Source organism: Scyliorhinus torazame, chromosome 7 (genome assembly GCF_047496885.1).
Source record: "Scyliorhinus torazame isolate Kashiwa2021f chromosome 7, sScyTor2.1, whole genome shotgun sequence".
Lineage (NCBI taxonomy): Eukaryota > Metazoa > Chordata > Chondrichthyes > Carcharhiniformes > Scyliorhinidae > Scyliorhinus > Scyliorhinus torazame.
The window spans coordinates 112,611,297-112,628,768 of NC_092713.1; the positions used below are offsets into that span (position 1 = coordinate 112,611,297).

Consider the following 17,472-nt stretch of genomic DNA (forward strand, 5'->3'; position numbering starts at 1 on the left):
TCCTGTAGACATTTTTTCCAGATTTTGTGGACATCTGTAGCACCAAATTAAGAACATGACATGTCATGAACTTGACTAAGATAAATTCCTTCTCTCCACATGTACTCTCTGCAAATTGTCTTCCCATCCTCACCCTGACATTAACTTAATTTCAGATGATGTAATGTATTTTACTAAGCATTTAATGTTTTTGGTCAAGCACTGAAATTGTAAGCCGTGAATAGTTTTCATAAATAAAGCTAAGTTTATTTCATAAATACGATGAAAAATGAATAGTTCTTCCAGAAATTATTTTTGAAATTTTTTTGTTAATTTGATCAACTCTGGATAGCATTAAATTGAAAGTGCCCTTTTTCATCAGGATGCTGCAGAAAATATTAACTGTGGATTTCAATAACAGTTACACTGCCACCAATACACGCTGACAAATTAAGATAGTTTCTAACATAATGGCCTCATTTGAGGTTTCTGGGTGGTAGTATCATATTTATGACATGGTCTGCAGCTGTTGTTTCATGAATCTCTCTTTATCCTTGGAGACAAATTCATAATTTTTCACTACTTATGAAATAAACTTAGCTTTATTTATGGATAGGAAGGGCAGGAACCTTGACAGTGATACTTAGTTCAAATTAGCTTTTTTAACACTACGCACCAAAGTCATTTACAGGAGGCAGTCTGAATTCCTGAAACTTAATTGAGTCACAAGTTTTAAATTAATATTCCCATTAATTTGCATATGTCAGTGTGATTTGATTTAAGATTAGTCTATCAGTGAGACAATGGCCTTTTTTGTTCCCATGGGTGGACCGATTTAAAGGACAAAAGAGTGAGTAAGAAAAACGGGCAGTAGTTTGGGCACCCTTTATATCTCTGGTTCCAAATTTGTAAGTTGCGTGCTGGCCAAGATTACACCTAGATTTTATATATAAAAGTTAAGAGGACAATTTATTCTCCTCATTGTTAACCTGTGGGAAGCTGGTTTTGAGAATTTATCAACCAGAACTAGTCTCAGTTTGCATTATTGATTGAAATGATCTGATTCCCCCCAAGATTATCCTTCCTATTTCCTCTCCCTCTCCCCATTTAACGATTGGCAACAGCTACTATTTAAGCGCAATATTTGAAATGCTTTTGAAATTTAAAAAAAACAAAACATTTTAACATTTTATGCAGAAAAAAAAAGAACGCAGAGCAAAAAGAATAACAGAAGAAACCCCCTGTACCAACCAACACACACATGACTTGAAGAGTAAACCCCCCCCCCCCCCCTCAAAACTTCCCCATCTCTGGCCCTTAGCAGCTGATGGTGACCCATCTCTTATGGAAGCCCTCAATCGCCTGCCTCAAGGTGAAGTTAACCTTCTCAAGATGCAAAAGCTCCATCAGGTCCACCAGCCACACTGAGGCACAGGGCGGAGAAGCTGACCTCCACCCCAACAGGACTCGCCTGTGAGCAATCAGTGAGGCGAAGGCTAAAACATGGTGGCACAGAGGTTAGCACTGCTGCCCCACGCCGCCAGGGTCTCTGGTTCAATTCCGGTCTTGGGTGACTGTCTGTGTGGAGTTCTCCCCATGTCCGCGTGGGTTTTCTCTGGGTGCTCAATTTTCTCCCCAGTCCAAAGATGTGTGGGTTAGGTAGATTGGCCGTGTTAAATTGCCCCTTAATGTCCAGCGATGTGCAGGTTCAGTTATGGGGTTACAGGGATGGGGCAGGGCGGATGGGGGAGCGTAAATGGGTCGAGTGTTCATTCGAAGGGTTGGTGCAGACTCGATAGGCTGAATGGCCTCCCGGCATTGTAGAGATTCAATGATTTCTATGAACATACACCCTGTTCCTGTCTGCAGCTCCGACAAGTCTTGTCACCCCAGCAGGATTTAGATCGTTAGGAGACTTGGCCGGAAAGATGGCAGATGGAGTTTAATCCGGACAAATGTGAGGTAATGCATTTTGGAAGGTCTAATACAGGTAGGGAATATACAGTGAATGGTAGAACCCTCGAGTATTGAAAGTCAGAGAGATCGAGGTGTACAGGTCCACAGGTCACTGAAAGGGGCCACACAGGTGGAGAAGGTAGTCAAGAAGGCATACGGCATGCTTGCCTTCATTGGCCAGGGCATTGAGTATAAGAATTGGCAAGTCATGTTGCAGCTGTATAGAACCTTAGTTAGGCCACACTTGGAATATAGTGTTCAATTCTGGTCGCCACACTACCAGAAGGATGTGGAGGCTTTAGAGAGGGTGCAGAAGAGATTTACGGGGATGTTGCCTGGTATGGAGGGCATTAGCTATGAGAAGCGGTTGTAGAAACTCGGTTTGTTCTCACTGGAACGACGGAGGTTGAGGGGTGACCTGATAGAGGTCTACAAAATTATGAGGGGCATAGACAGAGTGGATAGTCAGAGGCTTTTTTCCAGGGTAGGGGGTCAATTACTAGGGGGTTTAAGGTGCGAGGGGCAAGGTTTAGAGGAGATGTACGAGCAAGCTTTTTACACAGAGGGTAGTGGGTGCCTGGAACACGCTGCCGGAGGAGGTGGTGGAAGCAGGGACGATAGTGACATTTTAGGGGCATCTTGACAAATACACGAATAGGATGGGAATAGAGGGATACGGACCCAGGAAGTGCAGAAGATTTTAGTTTAGACGGGCAGCATGGTCGGCACAGGCTTGGGGGGCCGAAGGGCCTGTTCCTATGCTGTACCTTTCTTTGTTCTCACTCCCTTACCTGCCCAGACAAATGACAAAATCAAGCATTCTACCGCTGTAAAAAAAACACTTTCTGCAGACCTGTAAACACAAATAAGAATTTGGGCATCCACATTTAACAGGGACATTGGCTGATACGACCCACACTCCACCAGGTCCTTATACTTTTTCACCAAATCCAAAATAGATGCCCATCCCATTGTCTCCGGAAGCACCCCACTCCCCAGCTGCCGCATCCTCAAACATCTTCACCAACAGCTGCGCCAGCCTGTCCGAAAACTTCTAATAAAATTCCACCGGGAACCAATCCGTCCCCGGTGCTTTACCTGTTTCCATTTTCTCCGTCGCCGTTTGAACCTCCTCAATCCCTACTGGCTCCGCTCCAAGACCACATCCACCGATCCAAGACCACATCCACCAAGTGCAGTGCGTGATCTGAATTAACGATTGCTGAGTATTCCGCTTTCCTCACCCCCAACAACAACGACTTGCCCATAATAAAGAAATCAATCCTTGCACTGGCGAAGAAAAGGAATACTCTTTGCCCCTATATGTAAGAATCGCCAGGGGTCCGCTACCCCCATCTCCTTAATAAACGCTGCCAAAACCCTTGCCCCCTTCGCCAACATCCTCTTCATAAACCCCACACCATCTCAATTTGGAGCATACATGCTAACCAACACCACCAACCTCCTCTCCACAGGCCCGTTACTATAACGTATCTGCCATCACCATCTCCATCTGAAACCTAACTCTCCTTGTCCACCAGTATCGATACCCCCCGAGCCCAGCTGTCAAAGCCCGAGTGAAACACTTGGCACACCCAACCCTTCTAAAGCTTAACCTGGTGGTTTACCCTCAGATGGATCTCCTGCAGCAGCACCATATTGGCTCTCAAATTCTTTAATGCAACAAGACACTCCCACAGTCCTCCCAACCCCCGCATGTTCCATGCTATCGTTCAAACTGAAGATCTTTCACCCCTTCCCCTCCAATCGGCCATGACCACCCCATAGGGCAGACCTGCCCCTCAGCCAACTTCTTAGGCCCACCGTCCACCCAAAATGGCCCCCGGCCCTGCTCCAGGAATGGAACCAAGCTCTGCCCCCAGTCACCGTCAACTAACCACTCCTCCCTTCCATGCTCGAAACCCTCCCAACCACTTCTCCTCGAATCTTTTGCTCTCTGCATGCTCCCAACATTCACACCTCCTAGACCACTCGCAACCTGGCCACAGCCTCTCCCCCACCTCGTTCCCGTTCAGTAGCCAACTTTAGTTTGCTAGCGAGGTGGCCCCCAGCAGAGCTCCCAATCCCCACATAGATAACACAAAAACCAACCGAGAAACCTCCCACCGAAACCTCCCACCCCCACCCAAACCCTTCAAAACAATCAAACATATTAAACACCATTCAAAGAAGAAAAAGCCCTGACATATTATCCCATCCTTTCCAAACCATCTCCTCCCAACCACAACATAAGAAAGCCAAGTCCAAACTCAGTTCAGTCCCTGTCCTTCAGCCCTCACGAATGTCTTGGTCTCCTCCACCATCTCAAAGATGTCTTTGGCCCTGAAAAGCTAATTTTATATTTGTGAAGTAAAGTTTCTCCATAATAAATTCCTATGCTTTATAACTTTAAAGATTTATGATATTGTACTCTTATCGTAATTACATGCATGTTTCTAAAATTATTTGCTTTGCTCACTTCATTAGTCACTTTTTGTTAAAATTTAATGAGTGCATTTTACTTGTTTGAGTGCTTCCGTGTGATCAGGTGACTAATAAGGCTTGATGTCATCACCAATGCTGGATGCCTGGAGATCACCAGGTGCCAGATTCAAACTGATGTTGGGAAAGATTATATCCCAAATGGAGTTGAAGCCTTGATTTCTAGACCTTTGTGGGTAACAACCTTATTGAGGTCAGTAGTTGAGTGTTGGCACTTCACCAATGAACCTGAAATCTAAGCCACTAGCTGAGGGCTTTTTTTGGGCAGGAGGGTCAAGTGAGGAGCAGTGAAGGCAGAAAAGAATTTGAAGTAGATTTTTAGATGTCACACCATCAGCTCATAAGCTTGATGACAAATGTGCATGCTTGTTTGATCAGCATTTACATCAGCCTGGAATAAAAAGTACTTGAATTTATATCACATTTTTGATAACTTGAGGATGATCCAAAGTTGACCGCTACTGAAGTACATTTGACGCATTATTGTTATTGTATTGTAGGAAACTGAGCACTCAAATATTTTGTGTGACAAGATCTGACAAATAGCCATGAGATAATGAACAAATAGACTGTATTCTAATGATGTTGGTTGCTCAAGACATGGGAGAGGAACTGACCCATTCTTCAAATAGTGCCATGCGATCTTTGGCTTCTGCTTGAGGGAGAAGAAAGCCGAGATTTAATGTCTCACCCAAAAGATGACATCTTTGACTGTACAGTACACCCTTAATGCACTGGAGTGTCAATAGAACAGTAGAACATTACAGCGCAGTACAGGCCTTTCGGCCCTCTATGTTGCGTCGACCTGTGAAACCAATCTAAAGCCCATCTACACAATTCCATTATCATCCATATGTTGATCGAATGACCATTTAAATGCCCTTAATGTTGGCGAGTCCACTACTGTTGCAGGCAGGGCATTCCACGCCCCTACCACTCGGTAAAGAACCTACCTCGGACATCTGTCCTATATCTATCTCCCCTCAATTTAAAGCTATGTCCCCTCGTACTAGCCATCACCATGCGAGGAAAAAGGCTCCCACTGTCCACCCTATCTAATCCTCTGATCACCTTGTATGCCTCAATTAAGTCACCTCTTAACCTTCTTCTCTCTAACGAAAACAGCCTCAAGTCCCTCAGCCTTTCCTCAGAAGATCTTCCCTCCGTACCAGGCAACATCCTGGTAAATCTCCTCTGCACCCTTTCCAGTGCTTCCACATCCTTCCTATAATGCGGCGACCAGAACTGCACGCAATAGTCCAAATGCGGCCGCATCAGAGTTTTGTACAGCTGCCAACATGACCTCGTGGCTCTGAAACTCAATCCCTCTACCAATAAAGCTAACCCACCGTACGCCTTCTTAACAACCCTATCAACCTGGGTGGCAACTTTCTGGGATCTATGTACATGGACACCGAGATCTCTCTGCTCATCCACACTACCAAGAATCTTACCATTAGTCCAGTACTCTGTCTTCCTGTTCCTTCCAAAATGAATCACCTCACACTTTTCTGCATCAAACTCCATTTGCTACTTCTCAGCCCAGCTCTGCAGCTTAGCTATGTCCCTCTGTAACTTGTAACATCCTTCTGCACTGTCCACAACTCCACTGACTTTAGTGTCATCTGCAAATTTACTCACCCATCCTTCTACGCCCTCCTACAGATCATTTATAAAAATAACAAACAGCAGTCACCCAAAACAGATCCTTGTGGTACACCACTAGTAACTGAACTCCAGGCTGGACATTTCCCATCAACCACCACCCTCTGTCTCCTTACAGCTAGCCAATTTCTGATCCAAACCGCTAAATCATCCTCAATCCCATGCCTATGTATTTTCTGCAATAGCCTACCATGGGGAACCTTATCAAATGCTTTACTGAAATCCATATACACCACATCAACTGCTTTATCCTCATCCACCTGTTTTGTCACCTTCTCAAAGAACTCAATAAGGTTTGTAAGGCACGACCTACCCTTCACAAAACTGTGTTGACTATCCCGAATCAAATTATTCCTTTTCAGATGATTATACATCCTATCTCTTATAAACCTTTCCAAGACTTTGCCCACAACAGAAGTAAGGCTCACTGGTCTATAGTTACCGGGGTTGTCTCTACTCCCCTTCTTGAACAAGGGGACAACATTTGCTATCCTCCAGTCTTCTGGCACTATTCCTGTAGACAAAGATGACTTAAAGATCAAAGCCAAAGGCTCAGCAATTTCCTCCCTAGCTTCCCAGAGAATCCTAGGATAAATCCCATCCAGCCCAGGGGACTTATCTATTTTCACACTTTCCATAATTGCTAATACCTCCTCGTTATGAACCTCAAGCCCGTCTAGTCTAGTAGCCTGTATCTCGGTATTCTCCTCGACAACATTGTCTTTTTCCTGTGTGAATGCTGACGAAAACATTCATTTAGCGCCTCTCCTATCACCTCGGACTCCATGCACAACTTCCCACTACTATCCTTGACTGGCCCTATTCTTGCCCTAGTCATTCTTTTATTCCTGACATACCGATAGAAAGCTTTAGGGTTTTCCTTGATCCTGCCTGCCATGGACTTCTCATGTTCCCTCCTGGCTCTTCTTAGCTCTCTCTTTAGGTCCTTCCTGGCTAACCTATAACTCTCAAGCATCTAACTGAACCTTCACGTCTCATCTTTACATAAGCCTCCTTCTTCCTCGTGACAAGTGATTCAACTACTTTAGTAAACCACAGTTCCCTCGCTCGACCACTTCCTCCCTGCCGGACAGGTACATACTTATCAAGGACACGCAGTAGCTGTTCCTTGAACAAGCTCCACATTTCAATTGTGCCCATCCACTGCAGTTTCCTTCCCCGTCCTATGCATCCTAAGTCTTGTCTCATCGCATCATAATTGCCTTTCCCCCAGCTATAACTCTGGCCCTGCGGTATATACCTATCCCTTACCGTCGCTAAAGTAAACGTAACCAAATTGTGGTCACCATCACCAAAGTGCTCACCTACCTCCAAATCTAACATCTGGCCTGGTTCATTACCCAGTACCAAATCCAATGTGGCCTTGCCTCTCGTTGGCCTATCTACATACTGCGTCAGGAAACCCTCCTGCACACATTGGACAAAAACTGACCCATCTAAAGTACTCGAACTATAGGGTTTCCAGTCAATATTTGGAAAGTTAAAGTCCCCCATAACAACTACCTGTGACTTTTGCTCCTATCCAGAATCATCTTTGCAATCCTTTCCTCGCCATCTCTGGAACTTTTTGGAGTCCTGTAGAAAACTCCCAACAGGGTGACCTCTCCTTTCCTGTTTCTCACCTCGGCCCATACTACCTCAGTAGACGAGTCCTCATCAAACATCCTTTCTGCCACCGTAATACTGTCCTTGACTAGCAATGCCACCCCTCCCCCTCTTTTACCACATTCCCTGAGCTTACTGAAATATCTAAACCCCGGCACCTGCAACAACCATTTCTGTCCCTGCTCTATCCATGTCTCCGAGATGGCCACAACATCGAAGTCCCAGGTACCAACCCATGCCGCAAGTTCACCCACCTTATTCCGGATGCTCCTGGCATTGAAGTAGACACACTTTAAACCACCCCCTCTGGTTCAGGTGTAGACCATCCCGTTTGTCGAGGTCCCACCTACCCCAGAATGAGCCCCAATTATCCAGGTACCTGAATCCCTCCCTCCTGCACCATCCCTGTAGCCACGTGTTCAACTGTTCTCTCTTCCTATACCTCGTCTCGCTAGCACGTGGCACGGGTAACAACCCAGAGATATTAACTGTTTGTTCTAGCTCTAAGATTCCACCCTAGCTCCCTGAATACCTACCTTACATCCCCATCTCTTTTCCTACCTATGTCGTTGGTGCCTATGTGGACCAAGACTTGGGGCTGCTCCCCCTCTCCCTTAAGGATCCCGAAAACACGATCCGAGTCATCATGGACCCTGGCACCTGGGAGGCAACACGCCAACCGCGAGTCTCTCTCGTTCCCACAGAATCTCCTATCTATCCCCCTAACAATGGAGTCCCTAATGATATGATGCTCTATTCCTCTCCTCCCTTCCCTTCTGAGCAACAGGGACAGACTCTGCCAGAGACCTGTACCCCATGGCTTACCCCTGGTAAGTCACCCCCCCCCCCCCCCAGTCTAGATCTTGTGTTTAAGTCTGTGGAGTGGGACAAGAACTGAAGAAGTGGGAGCAGGAGTAGAGTATTTGGTAGTTTGAGTCTTTTCTACCATTAAATACAATCAAGTCTGATCTTGGCTTTGGCACCACTTTCTGCTGGCTCCCCGTATCCCTTGATTCCTCACGAGGGAAATCTGCCGAGTCCAGCTTTAATTCTATTCGATGGTGGAGAATCCACAACCTTCTGGGATAGAGAACTCCGAAGATTTACAACCCTCTGGGTAAAGTAATTCTTCTCACCTCCGCCTACAATGATCGGCCCCTTATCCTCGGACTGTGCCCCGTGTTTTTGATTCCCCGACCAGCAGAAACTACCTCCGCATTAACCCTATCAACCCTGCTCAGAAACTTGTATGTTTCAATTAGATCACCCGTCATACTTCTAAACTCGAGAGAACATAGGTCTGATTCATTCATCATAGGTCAACCCTCGCAATACAGACACCAATCTCATCAAACTTTGCTGTCCTGTCTCCAATGCAAGTGTATCCTTCAGTAAATAAGGAGATGAAAACTGCACAAAATATGTTAGCTTTGGTCTCACCAAAGCCCTTAAAATTGCAGCAAGAGTACTTTGGAGCAGCATGGTGGCACAGTGGTTAGCACTGCTGCTTCACAGCACCTAGCACTGCTGCCTCACAGCACCAGGGAACTGGGTTCAAATCCAGCCTTGGGTGATGTCTGTGTGGCGTTTGCACTTTATCCATGTGTCTGTATGGGCTTCCTCCGGGTGCTCGGGTTTCCTCCCAATGATGTGCAGGTTGGGTTGATTGGCATGCTAAATTGCCCCTTAAGTTTCCAGGGATGTATAGGTTAGCTTACGTGGGTCAGATGGGGGAATGGGCCTAGGTAGGGGTGCTCTTTCAGAGGGTTAGTGCAGACTCGATGGGCCAAATGGCCTTGTGCACTGTAGGAATTATATGGTTCTACTTTATTTTTGTACTCCAGTTCCCTTGCAATAAGGAGCAGTGTGTAATTTATCTTTGTAATTGCTTGCTGCACTTGTATGTTAGCTTTCTACATTCCTTGTACAAGCAAACCCAAGTCTCTCTGGGCATCAACGTTTTTGGCACCTTTTTAAAACATTTTCTACATCTTTGTTTTTATTACCAAAGTGAATGACCTCAGTTCCCTCACATACTTCTTCTGCCATCTTGTTGCCTACTCACTTAACCTGTCTACAACTTTTTGCAATGTGTGTCCTCCTCACAGCTTACCTTTCCAACTAGCTTTGCACCATCAGCAAATGTGGATACATTATCTCTGTCTCATCACCGGAGTAATATAGATTATAAATAGCTGAACTCGCAACCTTCTGACTTTAAGGCAAGAATGCTACCGTTTGAAACAAAGCTGACAGCTGATTAAAGTGGCTGTGGAAGTAACGATCACCAGTTGGGTTTCAAAAAAGACTACTCAAAGCTTATTATTTTACAATATGGAATCTGATTGTTTCTTAATGGAGCCCAGTGGTGTTCTGTTCTAAAGAGGCCTTATTGATATCCCAAGGTGGAGGATCTGAACGGTGCTAAATATTTGTGCTGCGTCAGTAGTCTGCAATCATGTTATGTTGCGACATTCATGGGAAACCACTTTGGCCATGATCTTCTTGAAGTTACGATATCTGCCTTTTCAGCTGTTTAGCCTTTTAAGAAGGAAATAGACTGAAAGGATGGATGCACGGCAACAAATGTCAGAGTAGATAATAAATACGAGCAAGAAACTGGTGGTAGTTATAGATGCGTTTTTCTGTTTCTCATTTCCAGTTGTGCACAAGAAATGTGAGATGGATTTGTCTGAACAGATCAACTTACCTTTGCTCAATGGAAGCTGCATGGCATATCTGTTTTCTTTTTTCCCTATTTGTAATATTCACTAAATTCAGTACACAGATTTTCAATTTCTGCTTGACTCGCGTTTTGTTTTGCTGTAGAGACGCTATTAATCTCAACCAGATTACCTTGGTAACGGGTAACGTTTGGAGATTTATTACTCATAGTTTCAGTCAGAATGCGGGAAGGGTAAAATATTGAATATTGCCGAATTACTGTAAGGTGAAAACAAACATTTTACAAGATAATTTGTGTATTTGGATGCAAAAATGAAAAGCCCAAAGATGCACAAAACGAGAGGTGAGAGAAAGTGAAAGCTTTCTGTTATATTTTTTAACATCTTGGGGGAAAATCAAATTTGGGTGGGAGATAATATTATGAGTCTCGATTGGAACGTGGATGGGCATTAGTGCTTACCTGACCACAGCTGGCTGAATGACAGAAGTGATGTCTGCATGAGACTAGGGATTGTGATCATGGTGAACGGTGAAGCATGATCAACGGGCTGTATGGTCGTCTTCTATTTATTACGTTCCGATGGGAGAAATGATGACACTTTAAATTGAAGGCCATTATTTAGAAATGGACATGCAAAAACACAGGCAATGGAGCAGGCGGCACTAGATTTGGACAAGGTAAGGAAGGACACAATTGCAGAGAATATTTTCAGAAATTTGATTGGAATGACTATTTGTTTTGAACTTGAATTGTTTTTAGCTACTTTGAACAGCATAGCCCTCCTCTTCAACCTCTCACCACCACTTCACACTGAATCTTTTCTGGTGGAACTCATTCTGCTTGATTTTTAAAAAGTCTTCTGTTTCTTTAAGGAAGAATAGATGCTGAGCACGTGATCAGTAAAAAGATGCAGCTCAAGCAAAAGGCTGAGGTAAGCTTTCTAAACCTTGATTAAAATGATTGAACTGTTTTCACCAGGAAAATTTAATACAATTATCCTGTCTTTGCTGTTGGTTTGTTTCTTTGATGTGGAGCAGGGGGCTCTGGCAGGGGCTGCCACACTCGCAAAACGCAAGTTGGCTTAAGAGATTTTGGGCCTTTTCAGGGTCCAAGCTAAATTTGGGGCAAAGTGAATCTTTAGTGTCGCTTCGGGGGGGATTCCCTTCTTGGGTGGTGCCAACCCACATTTTGGAGTGCAGTGGCACAGGACTGGGCTCTACTCTGCTAGCTGAACTTTACAAGTGTAGTGAGCAGGGATAAGGAGGATTTACTGAGGTGGGATAGTCTCCCCTATCGTTGGCTGGCTGGGTACATATGGTCAAGGTGAGCATTTTGCCACCGTTCTTGTTATTGTTCCAGTGCTTGCCGGTCTTTGCATCAAAATCAATTTTTATGGGGGTGGAGAGGTTGATTTTGTCACTTACATGGGCGGGTAAAGTGGCAAGGATCAGGAAGACGGTGCTCCAAAGAGGGCGACAGTCGGGAGGTTTGGCCCTTACAAATTTGCTACATTATTATTGGGCGGCGAACATCGAGAAGGTGTTGGATTGGGGTAGGAAGTTGGAGATGTTGTGGGTTAAGTCGGAGGCTGCTTTCTGCATTGGGTCGGGGTTGTGGGTGCTGGCAACCCCAGGGAGGTATGCAGGAAGCCCAATGGTGGGAGCCCCGTTGAGAATATGGAGGCAGTTTCGGCAGCACTTTAAATTGGGGGCGGGCCGAAGATGATGCCGAACGTAACGAACCATGGGTTTGAGCCTGGGAGGATGGACGTGAGATTTTTGCGTTGGGAGGAACAGGGCATGGTGGAAGTGAAGGATTTGTGTTTTGAAGGTCGGTTTGCGATCTTGGAGGAGCTGTAGACGAATTATGGGGTCCACCAGGGGGAGGGGTTCAGGTATATGTCAGTGCCGGGTTTTGTAAAAAAGGTCTGTGGACTTGGAGCCCAATCCCCATGGCCCCATATTTGGACTTGCTGGAGTTGCAGACGGGTTTGGGGACAGATGTGTTAGCCTTTGCCTTGCTGATCACTTGCAGTTGGTCCTATTTGGGTGTAGGTCAGCTTCTCCATCCACTGCCTCTGGTGGAATTTAATGGAGTTCCTGTGTTTGAAAAAGGTGAAATTTGCTTGGAGAGGGACGAGTGGGAGTTTCCACAAGAGATGGAGTCTGTTTATATTATATTTTTGAAGAACTAGTTGCTAATGATTGACGGGAGGGGGTTGGGTCAATTTGCGGGGTTGCTTTCAGGTTACTTAAGTTGTAAATGTTGCGTTGTGTGATTGTTAAAATGTTAACATTTGAATAAAAATAGTTTTTTAAAAATAAATACCATCTTTGCTGAACCAATTGTGCTCAGATTCGCTGTTTCTAGGTTTAGGTAATTCAATATTGTTAAAACAATGTGTTCATTTCCTGATCAGAGTATTAAGCGTTGAGAGTGGTTTCAGTTCTGTAAGCAGACACCTTTTGGACAAATGTGATCACGTACACACAAGTATTCAATGATTGAGAAGCTGTAAAAACAATTTGATGCAAAATAAAATCCAGAAGTGACCACAGTGCTGTGATTGTGCAGTGGTTTTGTATGACTTGCAGCCTGGCAGACAATAAAGCTCTACCACCAGTGATGATATTGGAAGCTGTGGGTGGCAGTATCTGCATTATTTCTGCATTCAAATTATCTTCAGGTAGTGTAAGTTTCTGGGGTTCCCCTGAGTACTTTAACCCAGTGTGACACAAACTGGGCATTTAATCTCGGTGGCATTAAAACGTGGTACGAGAATACAGTCAGGGATTTTTGCACTGCTGTGGAGTCTGGTTGGACCCTAGTGCTCTATTTATTGTACTCGTGTGCTAAAATGTAAATGCACCCATTGAATTTTAAAGTACAGGACAAATTACGGTGATGCACAGTCTTGGTATAATATTGTACAAATACAAGTGCTGAGCCCAGCGTTTGCTTCACTGATTTCTGCCTTAGCTCAAGTTCATCTATTATTTGTGATGGCGAGTGGCAGTGTCCGCTAACGGTTATGATTTTTTTCCATTATGTGAGTTGATTATTTAAAAATTCTGTTATGGGATGAGAGTATTGCTGGCAAGGCTGACACTTGTTGCCCATCCTAATTACTCTTGAGAAGGTGATAGTGAGCTTCTGCTTTGAACTGCTGTCATTCGTTTTGTGTATCCGTCAGAGTGCTGGAATGCCTGCGGTGACCCAGCAGCAATGAAGGAACAGTCATGTAGTTCCAAATGAGGATGGTGTGTGGCTTATAGAGCAACTTCCAGGTGACGGTGTACCCATACGTTTCCTGCCCTTTTTCTTCTAGGTGGTGGGCTTCACGGGTTTGGAAAGTGCTGTCGAAAGGGCCTTGCAGTTATAGCAGTGCATCTTGTAGGCGGTACACATTGCTGCTATTGTGCTTTAGTGGTGGAGGGAGTGAATGGCATCTCATCCATTCTCAATTCATTGGGCTGCTCTCTCCTGGACAGTGTTGAGCTTGTAGGAGCATCACTTCTCCAGCCAAGTGGAAGTATTGACCTGTGCTTGTAGATGATGGATAGCTTTCAAAAGTCAGTAAGTGTGTGAATTCGCAATCTCCCAACCATGTAGTTTTAAAAAATATATATGTGCTATTCACGTCAACCATTCATGTGGTAGTTATTTTACGTTTTCACCGTTGAGTCTCAATATTTCTGTTCTATTAAGACTTCAGCTGAGATATTTGCATTGCAAAAATATTGGTTAGCTGTAGCTGGACCGTTAACACAGCCAGACTTTCTCTGCCTTGTTGACTTGACAGTATGAATGTGAGGCTGATTGAAATCTGAGACAATATATGATAGTTCCACAGAGGGGAAAAAAGGAGCACTTTTTCAATTGGGGGGGCGGTGGGACAGGAGGGTGGTGTGGTGGAAAGAGGACAAAAGGGACACTTGTACCTTTTTCAGAATAAGGTCTATTCTGCTGGAGATTCACCTTGAAACAATTTGAAGCTGAAGAAAGAGATTCTGTGAGAAAATTTAGTGCTGAAGGGTGTACACTGTATTCCCTGACTACTCAAGGACTGCATAAGTAGGAGTGCTGACAAAACGTCTCCACAGTATAATTGCACTCTTAACTCCCAAACAAATGTAGAGCAAGATGTGGATTTCTATGATGTCACTGATCAGTGTCGTCATGTATCCATTTATGCTGACTGATGCCATTTATGTTGACCTTGGGATTTGATTCCTATCTCTTTCACCCCCAACTTCCTGATACTCAGTTTCTCTGCAAAAGTGCTGACTCATGGCCATTTTCTTCAGATATGATGAGTAGATGTAAATGCACATTGCCAAGTAAGAGACAAGAAAATCATACCAAGTACTATATTCAAAATTAACTTTGTTGCCATGAACTCCAAAATGTGTTCAACTTCGTGCAAGATGGACATTAACTTTTTGGAACTATCCATTCTTCCATTGATGTGCATTACCTGGCTTGTAAATTAATACCACTTTTGAAGAGGTAGCTTAACTGGGTGAATGAAGCTTTCCTGAAATGCCTTCAAACTGTGGCTTAACTTCAATGTTAAATTTGCCATTTGCAAAATGAGAGGATTAATCTACATGTTGATGGAACTGTGGTGCAGGTACTGGATAGGTTGAAAATAGATGGAAAGGAGGTGCTAAATATGTTTGTTTTACTCAAAAGCAACAAGCCACCTGTTTCAGTTGGAATGCATCCTGGGTTGCCAAGAAAAAGCTGGGTGGAGGTAGAAGTTCCGACTGTAGTCATTCAAATTTCCTTGGATGTGGCCATGATTTCAGAGAACTAGAGGATTGCAAATGTTGCAGCCCTGTTCAAAAAAGGAAGAGGGATAAATCTGGTAACTGCAGCCGATCAGTCTAACATCAATGTTGGGAAAACTACCAGAGTTGGTGTCAAGGGCAAAAGTGATTCTTACTTGAACCATGGGTTAATAATAATCTTCATTGTTGTCACAAGAAGGTTTGCATTAACACTGCAATTAAGTTAGTGTGAAAATCCCCTAGTCGCCACATTCTGGTGCCTGTTCGGGTACACCAGGAGAATTCAGAATGTCCAATTCACCTAACAAACATGTATTTCGGGACTTCTGGGAGGAAGCCGGAGCACCCAGAGGAAACTCACCCGGAGAAGAACATGCAGACTTCCCACAAACGGTGACCCAAGTGGGAGTCGAACCCAGGACCCTGGCGTTGTGAAGCAACACTGGTAACCACTGTCGGAAGGATAGATTTGTTAAATTTAGTTTGACTAACCTGATTCTGTGCTTTGAAGTAATAGTGTTAATCAAGGTGGTGTAATAGATGTGTATGCACTTCAAAAATGTATTGGCTGAGTTACATTGTAACAGTAATTTTGAAAATAGAAGCACATAGTATTAAAAGGATAGTGGTAACGTGAGTACGCTATTGGCTAAGAGATAGCAGGCAGACTGAAGTGGTGAAGGGATATTTATATAATTGGAGACAAGTATGCATTTGGGCCCACCAGGGATCTGTGTATTGGGACTATTACTTTCCTGTTGTGTATGTAAATGATCAGGACTTTGGTGCAGGATGTACAATATTGAAGTTTGTAGGCGATATACAACTTGGCAATGCAGTAAATAGTATGCTTAGCAGTTAAATACTTGAGAAGAACATAGACTGGTGAAGTCGGTAGACGTGTGGCAGATTAATGTGGATAAGTGTATGTGATGCACTTGGGAGAAATGCCGTGGAGAGGCACTGCAATCTAAATGAGACTATTTTGAGGTGAGGGGTGCAAAAATAGTGAACTTGTATTCACAAATCTTTCAACATTGGCAGGCAATGTTGGTAAGTTGAGTAATACTTGAATTTGTAACTGGGGACATTCAATACAAAAGCAAGGTCATCACCTTTACAATTCCCTCGCAGAAAACTACTTTGCACATTCATGGGGAATACAGTGGGGGCAGTCTAAATTGGGCAGCTCTTTGAAAGAGCTGGCACAGACATGATGGCCAAACAGTTTACATTTGTGCTATACAGTTAAACTTGTGCGAGAGGATCTCTTCTGCATCTTGTTGTTTTCATGTATCTTAAACATGCTCATCATTCGGTCATGGGGATTTCTGGCATCTCATGCCTTCAAGAGTAATTTGACCCATTGAATGTTTCCTATCTTTTTGTCATGCTTGTTGTAAATGTTTCATAATTTCCAAACAAACATTTCATATGGTCCAAACAAAAAGCATCAGATTTGGATTGCAGAAGACTTGTTGATAATTCTAAGAAGCCTGATGCACGCATTCCTGGTCATTGCTCTTTATAAGTAGGGTGCTCTTTCCAAGGGCTGGTGCAGACTTGATGGGCTGAATGGCGGCCTCCTGCACTGTAAATTCTATGATATCATTGAACTTTACATTGTTCTTATTTCCAATTGCTGTCTTTGTTTTCTCTTGCACATTAACTTATGGGTGGGGATCCCAATCTGAAAGTAAAATGCATTAAATGAAGGGAGCAGAGAGGGACAAAGGCTCCAGTTAGAACAAAATCAGGATAATTGTGGATTGAAAAGTCTATCTGTAATTTGTGCATTCAGACAAGAGACCTTATCCTATATTGAGCAAACATTTTCGCTTTCACAACTTCATCTGGCATCTCACTTTAACTCTAATTATTACAAAGTTGTGTGGCACAGGAGATGGATATCATCTTTGCTACTACAGTTGTTAGATTTTTCATTTCCCTCAGGTCGGCACCTAAACGATATCCAGGCGATCCTTTTGATTTAAGATTTCTGTACCTTTCAACAAGAAAAATAATTCTTGACTCCGACTCGTGATTCTGTGTATGTGTGTGGCTTGTGACAAATTTGAGGGCTCAAACCTGGTCACATGGCTGTGTTGAAATGATTCCCTTTGTATTGTATGTCTCTCCGCTTGTTCCTTGCCAATTACCCAGCTGAAAGAGGGCGCAGTTCCAGCTTTTCTGGTTAGAGGTTAACTCTACAGTATTAGATTTGTAATAGCTAATTTTGCAGACAGTGTTACAGTGAAAACAGTT

At 43.9% G+C, this 17,472-nt stretch overlaps 1 protein-coding gene across 4 annotated transcripts in view; it reads left to right on the forward strand.

Moving 5' to 3' along the window:
- soat1 (sterol O-acyltransferase 1) overlaps window positions 1-17,472 on the forward strand; it is a 142,636-nt gene that overhangs the window by 62,441 nt on the left and 62,723 nt on the right. For 2 of the 4 annotated variants that reach the window (XM_072511276.1, XM_072511277.1), the window contains exon 3: window positions 11,287-11,345. The exons of 1 other annotated variant lie outside the window; for it this stretch is intronic. In XM_072511276.1, coding sequence (XP_072367377.1) covers window positions 11,287-11,345 — 59 coding nt within the window. The remainder of the gene's footprint in view (window positions 1-11,286; window positions 11,346-17,472) is intronic. One more of the 4 variants, XM_072511278.1, reaches the window with a different exon arrangement.